The sequence below is a fragment of the Vombatus ursinus genome, unplaced genomic scaffold, assembly GCF_900497805.2.
Source record: "Vombatus ursinus unplaced genomic scaffold, bare-nosed wombat genome assembly UNPS02012901.1, whole genome shotgun sequence".
Classification (NCBI taxonomy): Eukaryota; Metazoa; Chordata; class Mammalia; order Diprotodontia; family Vombatidae; genus Vombatus; species Vombatus ursinus.
Window position 1 is genome coordinate 3,404,076 of NW_020952679.1, and position 19,367 is coordinate 3,423,442.

The 19,367-nt window shown below is 44.4% G+C and overlaps 1 protein-coding gene across 1 annotated transcript in view; it reads left to right on the plus strand.

The window, feature by feature from the left end:
- The window catches only part of LOC114040258 (arf-GAP with GTPase, ANK repeat and PH domain-containing protein 1-like), a 37,723-nt gene extending 20,273 nt beyond the window's left edge, over positions 1 to 17,450 (plus strand). Inside the window, exons 2-4 of the mRNA XM_027858296.1 lie at positions 10,007 to 10,262; positions 13,780 to 13,986; positions 14,886 to 17,450. Of these exons, the coding sequence (XP_027714097.1) occupies positions 10,007 to 10,262; positions 13,780 to 13,983 (460 nt within the window). The 3' untranslated portion in view covers positions 13,984 to 13,986; positions 14,886 to 17,450. The remainder of the gene's footprint in view (positions 1 to 10,006; positions 10,263 to 13,779; positions 13,987 to 14,885) is intronic.
- The last annotated feature ends 1,917 nt before the right edge of the window (positions 17,451 to 19,367 follow it).

The following is a 19,367-nucleotide window of genomic DNA, read 5'->3' on the forward strand; positions in this document are numbered from 1 at the left end:
CCCCCCCCATTCCTCCCCTATTCTACAGAGGAGGAAACTGAGGTCCGGGGAGAGAAGTGACTTAAGATTATAGGCTTAGAGGCAGAAGCAAAGGAACCTTAGTGGTCTAACCCTGTCATTTTCTAAGTGAGGTTGCTGAGGCCTATAATGCAGACGGGAACTGGCCGGTCACACAGGTATAAGAGGCAAAGGGGGAATTTGAACCCAGATCCTCATCGTCCAAGTCCAGTACCCTCCACATGAGACACAACCACTCTAATCTCATTGTGCGTGATAGGGTTGTCCTTTCAGCCGCATGACAAATGTCTGCGTGTATGAGTATAAAGCCATACTAAAAGTAGACTAAGAAAGTACCAAGTAAAAGTATAGTAAAAAAGTACTAAAGCGATACGCTCTCTGGGTCCTAGATTCAGAGTGGCCCTGGGCAGTCCTCGAATCTGTTCCTCTTCTTCCACAGAGAAGGCATCCGAGGAATAGAAAGATGAAGTGACTCCTTCACCTGGGGTCACACAGCTCGTAGGACCATGGAGTCACAGCCCTGGAGCTGGAAGGCCTGCTCATCCAGTGCCTTCATTTTACAGATGAGGAAACTGAGGCCTACAGAGAAAAAATGACTTGTCCAAGGTCACAACTCTAATATCCAAACCCAGGTTCTCTGACTCTAAATCTGTCCCTGACCCTGCTGCCTCTTTAGAAGGGGGCCCCAAAGCCAAGTGTTCTACCTGACCAAGAATCCGATGGCCCCAAACTTGAAGACTTATTTTTAGTTCTTTGTAACTTTGTGGGAAGCGGAGCCATTAGCAAGCATCTAGCCTTTGGATGCCAAAAGGTCAGGTTATCCCAGGACTCTTAGAAGTATCCCTCCTCTTGCCATGGGCTCTCTATCCATCCTGGCCACAGCATGAAGACAGAAGACTGACCTGAGGGGGAGGGGGAGTCAGTACAAAGGAAGGTCCATTGTACCCCCAGCACCTAAAGCACCAGGCTTGGGATCTCTGCGACCTGTGTTCAAATGCCTTCCTTGGCATGACCCATGTAACCTTAAGCAAGTCACTCAACTCCCCTGGGCTCCTCGGTTAAATGAGGCAGTTGGAAAAATACCAAGAGTAAAAGAAAATGAGGAAGTTAGGCTCAGGGGCTGCTGAGGTGTTTTCTTCCTCTTAAGTGTCTGATGTGGCTCCCTGGGCAAGTCACTCGGAGCCTCAGTTTGTTCATCTGGAAATGGGGATAATAACAGCAGTTGTTGTGAGGTAGTGAGATGGTAAGCGGATTATCGCTCTTTGCAGACCTCAGAGCCCCTGGGTGCATGTTAGAACTGGGATGATTTGTGAAACCCTCTCAGTTTTATGAAGTCACCTCTACTCCTCTTCCTCCACTTTGTTTCTCACCAAAAGGTAGTTTGCCAAGGTTACTTTAAGGCAGGTGATTAGAAAATAGTCGCTGTAATTATAGAAAATAATTTAATAATAATAAAATGTTGTTAATATTTAATTAATAATAAACAATTTAATAATTATTAGGGGAAATGTTTGATCCAAGAAAGGTAAAAAGGAGCTCATGGGGTTCACCAAGATTTGGTGGGATGGGATTTAGGGGTAGACTGAATAGTGCAAGTGCCTGCCTTGTTCAGCACCTAGCACATAGTAGGCACTTAATGAAAGATCTTTGAGTGGTTGAGATGAAACAGATCTTCTAGAGAAGATGAAGTCAAGTCAACACATGCTTCTCAAGCACCCACTAGGTGCCAAGCATGGGGGATGATAGAAAGAAAGGCAGAAACAAGCCCTGCTCTTAAGCCAACGAGGGAGATGACAGGTAACGACTGTACAAGTAAGACATAGACAGGATGAAATGGAGGTGACCTCAATGGGAAGGCACAACAATGAGAAGGATCAAAAGGGACTTCTTTCAGAAGGTGGGATTTTAGCTGGCACTTACAGGAAGCCCACAGGGAAAGCGTTCCTAGTGGGAGGGAGGGACAACCAGTAAAAATGGCCAGAGTCTGGAGGTAGGGTGTCTTAAGGGGCCGGTGTCCCTGGAGCAGAGGATATAGAGGGCAGTCAGGTACAAGAAAAATGGAAAGGGAGAGAGGCACCAGGATATGAGACTTTAAAAGCCAAATAGAGGCTTTGAGATTTGATCCTGGAAGCATTAAGGAACCCCTGGAGTTGATTGAATAAGCATGATACATTTTGTATCAACCACCATTAAAATTCTAGAATGAGGTTTTTTAAAGCATGTGATTTGCAAGCTCCTAGAGAAAAAAAAAAGTCACTTACCAGGAACCAATGTGAGTTCACTTAACAGAAAGAGTGCCGACTAAATTAATTTCTTTTTTTTTTTAAGAGTTACCAGTTTGTTAAATCAAAGGAGTCCTGGAGACATATTGTATCTTGATTTTAGCAAAGCACATGGCAAAGACTGCCATATCCTTGGGGACAAGATGTTGAAATGTGGGCGAGATGACAGAGTGAGAAGGATCTATGGCTACTTGATCAGGCAAACCCAAAGAGTGTAGAGCAGTGATTAATGCTGCTGGGCCATCCTGGAGGGAAGCTGCTCGTGGAGCAACCGAGGACTCTGTCCTTGGGCTTATCCTGGCCAATATTTTTATCAGTGACTGAGATGAACTCTTCAAAGTGACACAAAGCTCAGAGGGAAGAAATAGTGAATATGACAAATGACAGAAGCGGTATTCAAAACAATAAACCATGTGGCTGACACTGAAAGGGAAATTTCGCAAGAACAAAGTGTTTTTTCAAGTTTTATCTATTACTTTTGCTTTTTACACCACAATCATCTCAATGTATGCCCCACCCCCACCATGTAACGCCACCTTGTCTCAAAAGAAAACAGTTAAACAAAACCAACCAAAATCATAGCATCTGATGGTGTGTGCAACACGTAGCCCACATAGGCCCCCACCTCTCTATTAAAAAGAAAAAGGTATTATTCTTCATCTGTTCTCCAAGATTGGACATTGCAACGAATCTGGGTTTGGCCTCTCTTGAGAAGAGTTGTGTTCATTTGCGTTATCGTAATCCTTGTGTAAATTGTTCTATTGCCTCTCAGTGTTGGTTTCTGCCAATCTTCCCATAAGGATTGTTGTTGTCCTTCCTTCATTTGTCCAAGAGGACCGGTGACATCATGGGGGATGTCTTGACTTGCTGCATGAATTGCATTCAAGTGAGGCAGAGTTGCATAGACTTCCCATAAATACAGAGTCAAAGATATTGGTCCTATGAGTACAGGATGGAAGACTCCTGATGGAAGATGGGTCAGGGCTGAGGAAAGGGTGAGAAGGACCTATCTATTAATAGAATTACAATTCTTAGAGCTGGAAGGCACCTGAGAGATCAGCAGATCCAGTCTCTTCATGGGCTGAGAGGTCAGTGTCTTGTCCAAATTCACACAGGTACTACTTGACAAAGCTAGTCTTCCCACCTGAGTCCCACAGCTCTGAGTTCAGCATGGCTCACCCACAGGTACACCCTGAAAGGCATTGGCCAAGGACTTAATGAAATCCGAATGAGGATACCGAGGACAGCTCTCATCTAGTTTATGTCTTGCTAAAGTATAAAGCCCTTTCTTCCAGATGGCAGTAGTCTAACAATCAGCTAAACCTTTTCAAAAAGGGATGGGGGGGGAGGGGGAAAAGGGGGATCCATCTGTAGACTGCAAAAACTGAATCCAACCTGATAAAGCTATCAAAAAAAAAAAAAGGAAAAATTCTTTCTCTGGGTTCCAAATTTTGCCCTTTGTCCCCTTTTGGAAATGGGGGCATTTATTAGAGCCTAGGACTGACCAGGTTACTTCCCCATTCAAGAAAATTCTGTGATTTTATTGCCTTTAAGGAAAAATACAAACTCTTCTCTTTGGCCCTTCACAGTTCATCTCCGGAGTACTCTTGCACTCCCCATCACACAGTCAGCACTCCAGCCAAACTGGCCTCCATCCTATTCCTTATACATGATGTTCCATTTCCCACCTCCACGTATTTGCCCACAGAGTCCCTTATGCCTGGAATACTTTCCCTTCTCATCTCTGCCTCTTGCAACATTTGCCTCCCTTTAAAGGCTGTATTTAAGCGCCACCTCCTTCAAGAGTCCTTTCCTCATTTCCAAGTTTTTAACGTCCCCATTAGTACCTTTTATTTTGCATCCATCCTCCCTTTACTTATCTGTGAACACATTTTATCTCCCACTAGATTCTTAAGTTCCCTGAGGTCAAGGATTGTTTCATTTTTGCCTTTGTATTCTATTTAGACCATTGGGGCTACTTAAGAAATGCTCGTTGGTTGATTGAGTCCCCATTCTGAGTTTTTTTGGCACTAGGCACAAGGTTAGTCCTAGGTCAGTGAATTTGGAGCCGCAAGTGGCTCTGAACCTACTTCTATCATCAAGATGTAGAGGGCACAAAATGAGGATGCTCTGAAGTCCTGCCGGGCACCAGCCCCTGGTACCTCTCCCATTGCCCCTGAGTTCTCCCCTCTGCTAGGTCCCTCATCCTTCCGGGATCTGAGTCCCATGTGACAGTATCCTCCAAGCTCTCCAAGCTCTCCAAGACCTCAGGTGTTCTCATCAGTGATTATCAATACTAATTGTTCCTCTGATTCTCCTTGTCATTGACCAGGAGAAATAAATGCTTACATTAGCCGAGAATAACACCTGGTCAAATTTATTGTTCATCTCTTTTAGCTGAGGATTATTCACTTTTGAGCCACTAGCTTGCATCCTAGCAGGCACTAAACCTACTAGTTTTTAATAAAATATTTCAGTGGGACTCGCCTTTTGGGGGGGGAGGGGGGTAGAGGATGGTGAGCATTGCAGGGAGCCTTTGCCCTAGAATCCAGGACTCCTGGGTCAGACACATTCCAGAAGCTCCCACACCAAATTGTGTGTGCTCTATCAACATGGGGTTTTCACCCATTCTCCACATGCTAGAAAAAAAACCCTGTTTATGGACTTGGCCATCCCAGTAAACATACTGCTGTCCCATAAGCCAGTCTTGGGGGCCTTTTCGCTGGAACAAAAAAAGACATTGACCCCGAGCGGGATGTTATGTGGAAAGAAGAGACTGAATATTTGCCAGCAGTCCTTCGGTTGTGCCTTTGCCTTTGATTTTTAGGGAGCAGGTCCGTGTCTTCTCCCTGATTAGTGGTGCTCACTCTCATTTCCGCTGCCTCTTATTCAGCTGATTTATTTAAAGGGATGTCAGCACAGGGCTGAAATGAAGCACTGAGCCTCCTCTTTCTGCTCTTTGCTGACCGCTCCAATAATTCATTTTTTAGCTCATTAGCTAACGGGGGATGTGAGCAGTGGTCCTTCAGGGGATTGGAATGAGGGGAGGTGATCTACTGCTGACAACTCTGCTCTTGGACTGGCCTTCCTCTGGGAACATGGAAGACTCAACCAAGACAAGCTGTGTATCCCTGAAGTCAAATTGGGCCATCGGGGTAACAATTAGAGTATTTATGTGTGAGGCACGATTTCTAGGGTGAACAGATTTAGCCGAGAGAGAGAGAGAGAGAGAGAGAGAGAGAGAGAAATGAGAAACTTCTGACTTTGGTATAAAAGTTGAAGGGACAAGGTTAGAAGCCAGGGCAGTGGATAGAGCCCTGCACCTGGAGTCAGAAAGCCCTGAATTCAAATCCTGACTTTGATACTTAGTAGCTGTGTGACCCTAGACAAGTCACTTAATCTCTGTCTCCCTTGATTTTCTTGCTTATAAAATGGAGATAAAAATAGCAGCATTGTTATAAAGATCAAATGAGATAGTGGTAAAGTGCTGAGCACGTTGCCTGGCACATAGTAAGTGCTTTATAAATGCTAGCTGTTGTTGTTATTATTATCGTCGTCACCATTTTTATTATTATTATAAGTTAAGGGAGGCCATGATATAAAAATGTCTTCAGGCCGGAGATCTTTATGAACGCTACTGACAAAAGGAAGAGGTGAGCATTTGGGAAGAGAGGGGGTAGACACCACTTTGGTTTCACCTGAGGATGTGCCAGACCAGATGTTCAATTGAAAAGAGAGAGAGAGAGATCCTTCCTGCGTGTGCCTCCATCAGGGGCCGTCACAATCCAGGAAGAAGCTGCTGCAGCCACAGCAAGAGGGCTGGACTTGGGGCCAAGAAGACATGGATTCGAATTCTGCCTCAGACACTGAACCACTGGGTGACTCTGGACCTCAGTTTCTTCATCTGTTAAATGAGGAAGTTAGGGAGGCATCATGATGCAGTAGGAAATGTTCTAAATCTGTTATCGATACAGGACATACATCCTTAAAAAAAATATACTGCTCCACTTAAAGAAAGAGGAAAGGAAAGGGAAAGAAAAATAAAGAGAAGAAGGAAGGATGGAAGGAATTGACTCAGTTTCCAATTATGTGATTTTTACCCAGTTTTTTGCTTTGTACAACCAAAATTTTGAGGGGGCCGGAATTTCTTCTCCAAAGCCTTGGGTCATAGCGTTATAACAGTTTTTGAACTGGAATATACCATTTTGGACATTGTCTGGTCCAACCCTCATTTTACAGATGAGGGAACTGAGGCCCCGAGATGGTGACTAGAGGGAAGGGGCCCCGAAAGCCCTCAAAGCATGAAACTCCCTTGTCTGAGTCTTGCCCAGGATGGGGCCTCCCACGTTTGGCTTGGCCCCTGCCTGATTTAAACACAGGCACCTCCCATCTCCTGGAAACCCCATAGTCCTCCTTAACCCTCTGTTCCCACCCCCTTCCTCTGAAAATGATGAAAACATGGCTGAATAGTGAATAAAAGAGAAGTGTTGATTTAGAGCTTCAGTTTCCTGTAAGCCACCCCCTCTTGGTTACCTTGGACATAAAGGATGCCGCAGCTTGTGTGCAAAGCCATAGGCAGGATATCGTTGCCAGGCCAAGAGGGACAAAGGAAGGATGGATGCACACAGGCTCCTTTGGCCTCTTTTATAGCTTCTTTGTAAACTTCTGGGGTGGAAAGATGCTGCTCAGAAAAACGTTCTTGGCCAAAGATGCTTTCAGACCAGAAGTCCTAAGCTAAGGGAGACCCTGCATGTCATCTCTCCCCAAAGCCCTCCTCCTCATCTGAGGAAAATGAAGCCCAGAGAAATGAAGGGATATGCCCAGTGTCATGGATGTAGATGACCTAGTCTCACCCCCCTCGTTTTACAGATGAAGACCTAGAAAGACTTAGGACCGAAGATGAGAGATACAGAGACATCATTGAATTGTGAGCAGAGCGCTGGGCTTGGACTTAGGAAGACCTGAGTTCAAGTCCTATCTCAGACACATACTAGATATCATCCTAGGCAAGTCACTTAACCTTTTCTGTGTCTCACTTTCCTCATGTGAAATGAGGTAGTCAGAGTCAATGGTCTGTAAGATGCTCTGGAGCTGGAAGAGCCCTGAGAGCACCTAGTCCAAATTCCTTATTTTACAGATGGGGAAACTGAGGCCCAGAGAGGTTATGATTTGCCCAAGGTCATACAGGTGGGTCACTTATCTAGAGTTAGAAGGAAGCTCAAAGAGTATCCTCATTTTACAGAAGAGGAAACTGAGGCCCAGGGAAGTCAAGTGACTTTCCGTGGTCACGTACCTAGTATGTGTCAGGGGAAGGATTAGAACACAAGGTCTCTGACTCTGCTTCACCACAGCTCTCTGAGCTTCAGTTTCCTCATTCATGAAAGGAGGTTATTAGAGGTCATGGTCTCTAAGGGGCTTTAGAGGGCATCTAGTCCATCCCTCTCATTTTACAGAGGGGGAAACTGAGCCCCATAGAGATGAAGCGATTTTGCCCAAGGTCCCGCACATTCGATAAGTAGAAGAGCCTGGATTCAAACCCAGGCTTCCGTTCAATCAAGTGAGCAGAGTTCCCGGTCAAGTAGAGGGAAGTTGAGCTGCAACCTACTTAACCATGCGGGTGGGTCATTTCTGTTCTGTGTTTGGGTGGGTTGGTGGATTGAAGGGAAGGGAAGAACTGAGCACCAACAGCCACATTTAAAACGCATTAAGAGTTCATGTTCACTGTGGACATATTGATGGATGGAAAGAGAAGAGCAGTGCTATGTAATTATAATTGCTCTCTTGCTAAGGGATTTTGAAATATAAAGAGAAAATTCCATCACTGCAGTGAGTGTTATAACCCCTGTGATAAGTTCTGGCTTTATCACTTGTGATGATTTTGCAATAACTATTAAAAAGCAACTGGAAGGATATTAAATTGTTCAGGGAGATGATGCCCACAGAGAAAGACAAATGGCTCTAGGCTTTAAACATCCCCGTGTCAATTTCACTTCTCTGCTCTGTTGGTCAATTTCACCTTTGCTCTATTCCTCCAAGATCCTTCATGTAAACTTTGCCATTGTCCTCTTTGGGGACTGGTTTCAGACAAGACTGTTAGTTAAGAAGCTTTTCAGGCTACTGTGTTTGAAATGATGATTAAAAAAATAGCAGACTTTGATTTGGTTTCTCCCCTCCCACACACACTCATAGACATTGAGGCATTGTTTTCCTATACTTTGGCATTGTGTTTCTTGTTCAGCGGGAATTTTGACTTGGCTATCCATCCGCACGGGGGATAATGAGGGATGTTCTGCTCAGCTACAGGGAAATGCTTGTCCTGGAAATCTTAGGATGAAAGGAGTCACAGGGGTGACTCTGAGGTCACTCCACTTGGACCAGGAAGTGATGCAAAACTAATCCACATTTACTGGGGAAGAATTTGTTTGCCTAAGTATTTAAAAACAGATTAGGGCTAACCTGACACTAGATTACCAGAAGTAATGTCAACAGGGTTGAAAGGTGTAAACAGTCCCTTTCTTTGGGGACTCCAGGCAGAAAATGGCCTGAGTAATGAGTTTTCTTCCTAGGACTCCTTCTCTGGGGGCCTTGGCTGGACACACTGAGTTGAGATCCTGAATTTGAGGAGAGAGAGCCCTCGGAATTTAGTGTGTTATCCCAATTCCGGTAGAAGTGGTTGCTGCCATTTTTTAAATATGAGGATTTTTTTTCTCTTTCTTCATCATCATCGTGAAATAGTTGTTGAATTCCTAATTGTTGGGGGTGAGGGAGGTGTCGGACTTTGCCAGACACTGTTCTTACAGGTTTCCAATTTGAAGGGCAACTTGAAAAGGCCAACCCTGTTCTTTGAAAAACCCTGATATTCTTTGTCTAAAGAGTGACACTGCCGAGTTCGTTCAGAAGTGTGAACTTTTCTGTTTGAAGCCAGGCTTTCTTCCCTGCCCCCTCCTTTGAGGAATCAAAATGAACAGAATTACTCAGTGTGGAATGGAAACTGTATTGCCCCAAGAGAGGCAGCAGAAGACCAGCTCTCCTGCTTCTTATGGGAGAGACCCTGTGCCAAGTCACCAGGCTTTGCTCAGCCCCAGTTTCCCCATGCGTAAAATGAGAGAGGTAGGCTAGATAAGGCACAAAGTTTCTTCCAGCACTAAACCTACGATCAGTACTGGGAACTGTAGACAAAAGAGACAGTCCCCATGCCTAGCAAGCTAAATATGTAGCAAGTGCTTAATAAATGCTTTTTTTCTTTTTTTTTAATGAACTTAATAAATATCAACAGACATTAGAAACCTGGTCCTCCATTTCACTGATCTGGCGAGCTCTCAGGTGAGGACACTCCTCCTCCCAGCGAGCGCTGGTACCTCCTCACCAGTTTTAGGAGCATTGCCTGGAATGACGAGAGGTGAAGGGACTCGTAACCCAAGTCTTCCAGGCTGAGGTCAGTTCTCTATTTCACGTGCAAAGAACAGAAAAAGAGGATTGTATAAGAAACTGTGACTCTCCATTACATTTATAGAGCTTGGTCCTGAGAGTCAAATGGTTTTTCATTCACTCATTAATATAAAAACAAAAGAAATACCTCTCCTGATACTTAATGTTTTACCTCCCTCCAAACTCCTGAGGGGTTGTGAGGAGAGGGGGAGAGCTTTCTTAACCTTCTCCTATATGTACTAACCCAGGATCTGGTATCTCACCAACTATTCTTCCAGGGAAGAAAAGGAACGGTGGATACGAGCTAAGTATGAGCAGAAGCTCTTTCTGGCACCTCTCCCGTGCATGGATCTCTCTCTGGGCCAGCACCTGCTGAGGGCCACAGCAGAGGAGGACTTGCGGACTGTCATCCTGCTTCTGGCCCATGGGTCACGGGAAGAAGTGAATGAGACCTGCGGGGAGGGTGACGGACGCACAGCTCTGCACCTAGCCTGCCGGAAGGGGAATGTGGTTCTGGTACAGCTCTTGATCTGGGTAAGTTTCCAGCTTGGTGGGGGGAGAAGGAACACAGCCACTTGGTTGGTCTTTTCCTACAGGATGGGGGAAACCCACAGTACATAAGGTCCTTGCAGCTCAGGAAACATTCCGCACTCTCTCCTTGCTTCTTCATGCACTGATCTATCATGTTCCATGTATGAGACTTTGAGAGAATCACTTCCACTATGTGGGCCTCAGTTTCCTCATCTGTAAAATCAGTTGGTTGGACTAGGTGACCTAAGGTTCCTTCCAACTCCAAATCTATGATTCCATGAAATATGCAGTAAGTCCTATGATCTCCATCCTTTAAATACTAATCCACTGCCATAGAACATCCTTGTGCCAGCTGGCATTGCTCTGACAGGTTAAGGTTGACAGGATATCTTTTCCACAAGTCTTTTGACATTGATCACACAAGTAATATTATCCCCATTTTATAGATGAGGAACAAAAGCTCAAAGGGGTGAGTGATTTGCCCAGGATTCGCAACTGATCACTGCTCCACCCAGCCATTCCCTAGCATCATCATTGTTAGTATTGTCAGGGAAATATCCAGCCCATTCATTGCACAGGCTTCCCTCTGCCTGGGACCAGAGGCCCGGCTCACACACCACCCTCTGCAGGAAGCCAGCCTCCATCCTCTCAACTCAGGATTCTCTCTCTCCTCTGGCTATCATATATACACTTAATGAATTCATTTAATCAAATTCACTCTATTACATGCCTACAAAGACAGAAGCAAAGCAACTTGTGCCCTCCAGTAGCTTACATTCTACTGGGGGTGGGGGGGCTGACACAGATCAGTTGTCTGTATGAGGTCCTTGAGGTCAAGGGCTATTTTTCCTTTTGTTCTTTGCGTCTCTAGTGCTTAGAATGGTGCTTTCAATAAAGAAACTGCTTAATAAATGCTTTTCAAAGTGGAATGGGTTGGGTTGGATTGAGTAGGGCTGGTTTGGAATCCACTGGCGAAAGCGTCCTCTGATCTTAAAATGGCAGGCGTGCAAGGATCATAAAGGAAAGAAGTGTCTCCAGTGAGGTGTTCCATAGGTAAACATCCCAAAGCTGTTTTCCTGGGAGCCCTGTTTGCTAACAGTCTTCCGAAAACTTGATCTTTTTTAGACCAGATCTTTCCACGCTTGACTTCAGGTCAAAGATCCTGCCTAGATCAGAAGCTGGTTTTTTTTGCTGTTCTTCTGTTTCTAAGAAAAAAAATCCTTCCCTTTCTGCCTCAAAAAAAAAAAAACAAAAAAAAAACAACACAAACAGCAAATTCATTTCTCCAGGATCAAAGTGTCTTTCCCTTCTCATTCCTAGAATGCAAAAATCCTTGATGGTGGTAATTGAGCCCCCAAAACCTTTTTTCCTAAGGTCCCTGCTTTACTGACTTTCTGAATGGTATTCACTTATGGGAGGGCTTTGGTAAAATCCAGCTCGATGCATTGGCCAGAAGTACTAATCGGATGAAAGACGTGTTCTTTCACTCAGATGAGGCACCTGGCGCTCTCTGCGAGCTGGTTCCACCCAGCGGGGCACTTAGCAGGAATTACCCAAGTTGTTTCTTCATTGTGCTTGAAGGTGTTCCATAACATTCAACTTGACAAACTTTTATTAAGTGTCCAGAGCCTCACGTTAGGTGATGGAGAAAATGAATGAGACGTGTGTTCCTGTCCTTGTGACACGCAGCCTCCAGGACATGAGGACAAGGCACAAATATCCACAGTATAGGAGAGAAAGGAGGTCAGAGAGGTACAAAGTGGACTGTGATATCAGCCTGGAAGAGCCTGGGGAGCCTCACGTAGGGGCCAAATGGTGCTTGTCATTGATGTGGTTGTTAGGGGTTCTTTCCTGATCATAAGGTCCTAGAGTTGGAATGGAATTGGCCTTGGAACTCATCTCGACCAAACCCTCATTTTACAGATGAGGAAACTGAGTCTGGGAAATGTTAAATGACTGTCAAGGATCACAGATTTAGAACTGAAAGGGATCTTGGAGATCATCCTATCTGACCCTGTTTTACAGATAAGGAAACTGAGGGCCAGGGAAGTCAAGTGATCTGCCCAGAGTTAGATAGATGGTAAGTATCTGGTAAGGCAGGACTTGAACCCCAGTCTTCCTAGTACTTTCTTGTACTTCAAGCCTTTCACTTTATCTACTAAACCACCCTACCCCTTTGATTCTAGAAGGGCTCACCCTTCAAAATCTGAGGCTAATAATAATAATAATAATAATAATAATAATAGCAATAATAGAATTTATATAACACTTTAAGGTTGGCAGAGTGTTTTACAGATATTATCTCATTGGATCCTCATAACCTTGTGAGATGGGTGCTATTACGATCCACATTTTACAGATGAAGAAACCAAGGCAGAGAGAAGTTAAGTGGCTTGTGCTTGATCACATGGCTAGTAAGTTTGGGAGGCTAGATTTGAACTCGGGTCTTCCTCTCAAGAAGAATCTCAGGTTCTTGTCTCTCAAGAAGAAGAAATGATTTCTGACTTGAAAGATCAGTCAACCACCAGTGGCAGAGCTCCAAACATCTGGGTTCGGGTCCCACTTCTGACCCACACTGACTGTGTGACCTTGGGCAAGTCATTTGCCCTTCAGTGCTCCAGGTGCCAGTGTACATTTGACCAGGGGGTTTTCTAATTGGGCAGTCCTTACACCCCTCCAAGAAAAATCATATTTTTAAAAAATAGACTAAATCGAGTTGAGACAACAAGTCAGAAACCAAAATGGAAATTGTTGACCTGAAGCTCTCATTGGCTCATCCATCTTATTTGCTTTTGTGCTTTTTTCAGATACATAAAGATACTGAAAGAATGTGGGGATGTGTTCCAACTGTCCAGGTCCTGAAGGCTAGGGGGTCCAGCATTTCCCGACTCATTTTCCCCTTGATTTCATATTCAATTCCATAAACATTGATGATGAAGTGCTCACTTAAAAACAGCCCTGAGGTAGAAAGACCAAAATGAAACAAGCATTTATTAAGCACCTACTAAGTGCGAGGGATACAAAGCAAGGCAAAAATAGTCCCTGCCCTCAAGGAGCTTACACTCTTAGGGAGGAGCTTTCAGTCCACTTATTCCTGAAGCTTTCTCATCCCCTCCACTCTGAAAGTGTTTTCTTTCCCTCTCTCAGCCATTTTCTTCATCTGGAAAATGTGGGGACTGAATTTGAATTAGTCCAACCCTGAGATTCTTTCTAGCTCCAGATGAAGCACAGAAGGGAGGTGGGGAGGATAATGTGTGTGTGGTGTGTACATGTGTCCTGGACCTCTTAAGCAGAACTCTAGTGAAGCCTTTGGAACCTTTCTCAGAGTAATGCTTTTAAATGCACAAAATGAAATATATAGAGAATTTAAAAAGAAACCATACAGAAATACAATGATCAAAATGTGGTTTATTTGTTTTTTAATATTTGCTCTGATTCAGCCCCATGAATGAAGGAACAAATTCCTCCACCCCCAGCCTGCCTCCCTAGTGCTTTAAAGTGGAATTTCTTGTCTCTGCAGTATGGCGTAGATGTCATGGCTCGAGATGCCCATGGAAACACGGCACTGGCGTATGCTAGGCAAGCCCCGAGCCAAGAGTGCATTGACATTCTCCTGCAGTATGGCTGTCCCGACGAGCGCTTCGTCCTCATGGCGACTCCCAACCTGTCCCGGAAAAACAACAATCGGAATAACAGCAGTGGCCGGATGCCCACCATCCTCTGAGCTGTGAGTGCGGCTTTGCTGGCACCCCAAAATCAGCAGCCCTCGTTGTACCCTTTCTCCTCAAAATTACAACCTGTGAGTGTCGTGAAGTCCCACCTCCCACCTTCCCCAGGGATGGCGGCCTTCCTCCTCGACCACCTCACCTCCACCCCAACCACCCCTCCATCCTACCCCACCCCACTCCCAAAAAATCAGAAATCTGGACAACCATGAGGAGAATAGTGGTGGAAGAGGAGAAGGAAAGAGGACCACAGAATGAATGATCCTCCTTAAAGATCTTAACGATGAACACAGAAAGAGGGAGGACAAAAATCAGCTTGGCCCTGGTCCTTTGATCATGCTTAACCCACGGCATGGGACCGACCATTTTACGGGTTGTCCGCAGACTGTCTCGGCAAGTGATGGGGAAGAGAGCGGGAGAGGGAGGGAGGGAGGAAGAGGAGGCAGAAGAAAGAAGGAACGGTAACTTTCCTTAACTGCCAGTTAAGCACATCAGTACTTTTCCCCACTCCCAAACGGAACCCCTGGATTTCATTCTCTTTGCCGAGGAACTTGACGACATAAATCAGAGGCAAGCACAGAGTTTGTCAGGTTTGAAGCCCCTATGATGGTGTGTGTCAAATCAGTTGTAGCTAATCTGTCCAGGGAGAATACTGGCTTCATTACACTTGTATAGTTGAGCTCTTCCAGCATTACCGCTGTTTAATAGGACATGATTAGTCATCACGGAGAAAAAAGCATATTAGCTGAGAAGGTAGTTACTCGGCACGCATCGGTGATTGCCTGGATGTGATTGCAATATTCTTCCGAACATCATATTATCTCAGACATGTTCTTCGGAGCCCTTGGAGTCCTCCTTTCTAAATTCACTGTCATAATTTAGGATCTCTTTAATTTTTCAGCCCAAAGAGAGAAAAGCAGTTGCCGAGTATTATTTGACTGCAGTCTCCTTGGTGTTAACAACAAAATGGGAAAAAATAAATAAGAGTAACGATGAAATCCAGAAAGGAAATCGTGAACCCTGCTAACAATCACATTTCAAGTACGTTTAGTCAACTCAATAAATGAGTCCACAGCGATTTTTTTTCTTTCCAGCTGAGAGAGAGAGAGAGAGAGGTTTGTTTTATTTTTTTCTGTCCTTTGGCCAAGGTGGGTGTGTCAAATTCAGAGGTCCCTCTCATGCTGTGTTGCCTAAGTTATACAGATTTTTGTATCGTGTCTTTAGATGAGTGTAAAATCTATTTGAATAAAAAAAAAAGTTCACAAAGATGCATTGATTTTTGTACAGATGGATGGCACCTCCACTGATTTGGAAATTGACCTACATGTGAACACATCATGGGCCAACTTGAGGGGCTGGGAGGGTTACGGGTCATTGACACAGAAAGGATCCCAACAGCAGGCACTTCCCATCTATTTTTGTATATTCATTTTAGAATGAGATGGTGGCCCATTTTATTTATTTTTTAAAAGGTGATACTGAATCTTGTTAGGAAGCAAAGGAGAGGGGAGGGTGGTTTTCAGCTATGGAAACAATTTAGATGTAACACTTTTGCCGATGGAGACAAAGGGCTGTATCTTAGGGGAAGCGTAGGCTTGTCTAATAAAACCCAAATGCTTGAGAAAGGGGGCCCATCAATAGCATCCCTTCTCACCTCCCTCTCTATGGCTGTTGTCAGAGGGAGACAGACCTGTCCAAAACTGAACGCTCATTGCTAGCCGCCATGTTGATACATATTTTGCTATTCAGTTATTGCTACACTGGGCTATTGCTGACTCCCACCAATTACAGACATGGCAAAACAGCAGGATTGTTTTTGATGAAGAGGAGCAGGGATTCTTAAGAGGCCTTGGGAGTAGAAAGGTGGAGAAAAAGGTCTAGGATGGTGAAGAGGGAAGTCTGACCTGAATTAGAAACTGCTGGACAGCATTTCCAACCCCACCCGGCCAAATAATTGGAAAAAACCCTATTTCAAGTTTTTTCACATGTGTCATCTATGTTTCAAATGACTTGGGAGGTTCATTTTTTGTTTTTGTTTTTGTTTTTTATTTTTTTCTCCTTTCCAAAAAAAAGACAAGATGGAGCAAAACATAACGTGCTGAGTGAAATGTCCGTGTGCACAAAATATTCAAAATCAGTTTCTCCTCTGAATTAAAACTCTCTGGAATGTCAGTGTCTACGAATGGGAGGAGGGAGGGGGTCCCCAGTGTGATACTGAGAATGCTACCCAAATGTCCTGCCTCTCCTTTAGTGTTTGAGATACACAATTCATTCCTGTGTGCCTGTTTTTATCTCTCTCTCCCCACCTCCCCCTTTCTTCCCCCTTCTTCCCCCTCCTTTCTTTCTCCCTCTCCCCCCCTCCCACCATGGAAATCCATCAGTTAGAGTCTGACTCCCCAGAGCAGGAAGTGCAATGCTCCTGCTCCTCTTAACATGTTGTTGGTGTTCCAGGAGGAAGTCCCACTCTCCAGAGCCCAAGTTTTGGCAACAAGATGTTTCGAAAGGAGGAGGAGTTGGGGGGGGGGGCAATGATAAATGGAGGTATTGTTTGTGAGTCTGCTTTTGTGCTGTTAGGAAAAACAGAAGCACCTTCCTTATTCCCAAAGCCCACCCTCGTATGTGAATGTCTTGCTAATACAAAGACTGTAAAAGACTTAAAGAGAGAGGCTGTCCTAGAGATTGCCCTTGGTGGGGGGCAAAAGATACAGTTTAAAATATTTATTTCCATGGCTGATGTGAGCTATGTAAGAAGTGGTGGATGAGATAAAACCATTTTGTTTTGTTGTTGTTTTTTTGGTTTGGTTTTAATAGAAAGACTCAAAAGAGACAAGCAAAGATTGGAAGGAGCATTTAAAAAGCAGGAGGCAAAAAGATAGTGAATGATGCCATCGTCCCCTACAGGAGGACAATCACTGGGATTTTATATCCAAGCAAAGCTTCCTTCCTCCCTTCAATCAGTCACATTATTTGGCTGAATGATTGCTAAAATGGATGAGTGTTTATTTCAGATTTAGTCAGGTCCAGAGAAGTGTAAAGGAGGGCTGCCAGAAACAGGATTCCCTACCAAGAGATCTGCCACAGAGACCTTGCTGTCTTTGTTTCAATGCCCAGGTTCTCTTAACTGGAAAGGATTTCAGATCTCAGGATGCACAGCTTCCCCCCTTCCCATCCCACCCTTTCCCTACCCTGCCCTGATACTCCCAAAGATGAGTAGCCCTCATAAGTGGAGTGGTGATGAGTGGAATGGTGAATTAATGAATCTCCTGCCTTATGAACAGAGCTAGTCTCCTGTCTCCCAATAAGTTCACATCAACATTTACGTATTCCAGAAGGGCGTGGCAGTATAGAAAATTCGTTCCTGGCTCCTAAGTAGTTTCGTAATTTGTTACATTATATTCCACAGAGGGAGTCTGTCTCCATTTGAGAGGATCTGGGAAGTTGTGGAGAAGGGGGGGATTGTTCTTTTTTTTTTCTAGACCTTCAGGATGGTGGCCTGACCCCCCCCCCAAAAAAAAAGACATAGACGTTAGCATTTTCCTTACAAAGTTCACACTCAGAGAAAGTTCCAAGGGGCTCCTACCATTCTCATTCACAAATTTCTTTGGGCAGCATAGAAAGGAAAATCAAAAACCTGAATTCCTGTCCAGGAAAGATGGAATGACCTAGCTGAAAGTTAGACCCACTGAACATTCAGGATGAAAGGGAAGTCTTTGCTGAGGATGAAAGAATCATACAATTGTAGATCTGGAGTTGGGAGGGACCTAAGAGGCCATTTAGTTCAACTACCTCATTTTACAGATGAGGAAACTGAGGCTGGGAGAGGTTAGGTGACTTGCCTGAGGTGACATAGGCAGTGTCAGAGGTGGAATTTGAAGCCAGGTCCTGGAGAGGACTGTAAAGCCCATGATCTTCCCATGGCGCCATACTGCCTCCATAGTCATCGTAAAACACAGGTATAACTGTGACCATGATAGGAAAAATATCTCACCCACTAAGTCAACTCTTTTAACTCCATTCTTGCTCCTAGTTCCTCTTTGATTGGCTTTCTCCAGAACCCATCTTCCCTATTCCGCACATCCCCCAAGCATGTTATAAACAAACGAAAAAATAAATTTTAAAGCAGTCAGGAGGAAATGCCCACAGAAACACATGGAAGACATGAATCTGTCTGGTTGATTTGTATAATATAACCTTTATTTCTACAACTCGCTTGTCAGTCTTCCTACTTTGCCAAGTCTCACCTCTCAGAGTTTATCCTTTGAAAAAATGAAAAAAAAGTTTACTAAGAGCTTCAAAATCCTGGATGTGAATTACCATCAACATTTCCTAATTTGGCCCATGTCTTTCCTTTTCTGTTATCCACAAAGCCCACTGGGGCCACCCAGTCCAAAGATGATTTTTCAACACTCCTTATCTGAGAAACAAAGTGGGGAGGGGTTTGGACACCACACTATGGCTGGTGCTACCATGGAGCACAGGGAACATGGCCTGCCAGACACACCTCCTTACTTGGCCATCATTGTTTTGTCCTTTAAAGTACTAAATTATGTGGCTTTTCAGCCCAGGGTGCATGATTTGCATGTTGTTTTAAGAGAAAAGTGAGAGAGAACATGGTGACTGAGGCTAGAAGGAGCTGTTATTAAATATGGCCCACTAAGGAAAAATACACAGGTCTTAGCGCTCATCATTGGTCAGGGCATGGGCAAACCACAGCCTCTCAAAGCCTCAGTGTCCACATCTGCAAAACAAGTGGGTTAAACAAGATGTGCTCCTAGTATCCAGTAGCTAAGAGAAGGGACCAAACCTTGCATTATTCATTCCTATGTCTGGAAGGAAAAATAATCACTGATGAGTCCAACTGTGTGGTTTGAGAAGAAAGTTTATTGATTGCCTCCATGGTGACTCAAGAGCATCCTTAAGAGATAGGGAATGACCTTTCCCTTCATCCTCTTGGAACCCCCAATGCTCTTCACACACAGTAGACCTTCCCCACCTCCAAAAGGGATTAGACTTTGGCTGAGTCCCAGAGGAAAGAACTGGGTCCAATGAATAGAAATTGCAAAGAGGAACATAGAGTTCTGCTAGGAGGGGAAATGGCCAATTACTTAGAGCTTTCACAAGCAGAATTGGCTGCCCCAGGCAGGGGTGGGCTCACTTCAGTGGGCATCCTCAAGCAGAGACTGGATGGCCACTTGCTCAGGATGCTATAGAGAGCAGACTCTTGACTGAGCCACAGCTGAAGGGTCATGGGGGGAGGGAGGGGTACTGGCCAACTTTGAAGATCAATTTATTTTTCATTTTAGGTCAGATGTAGAGGTAATTTAATCTCTGAGTTATTTTAAGACAATAATTCTTTTGATCAAAAATAAAAATGAACATTTTT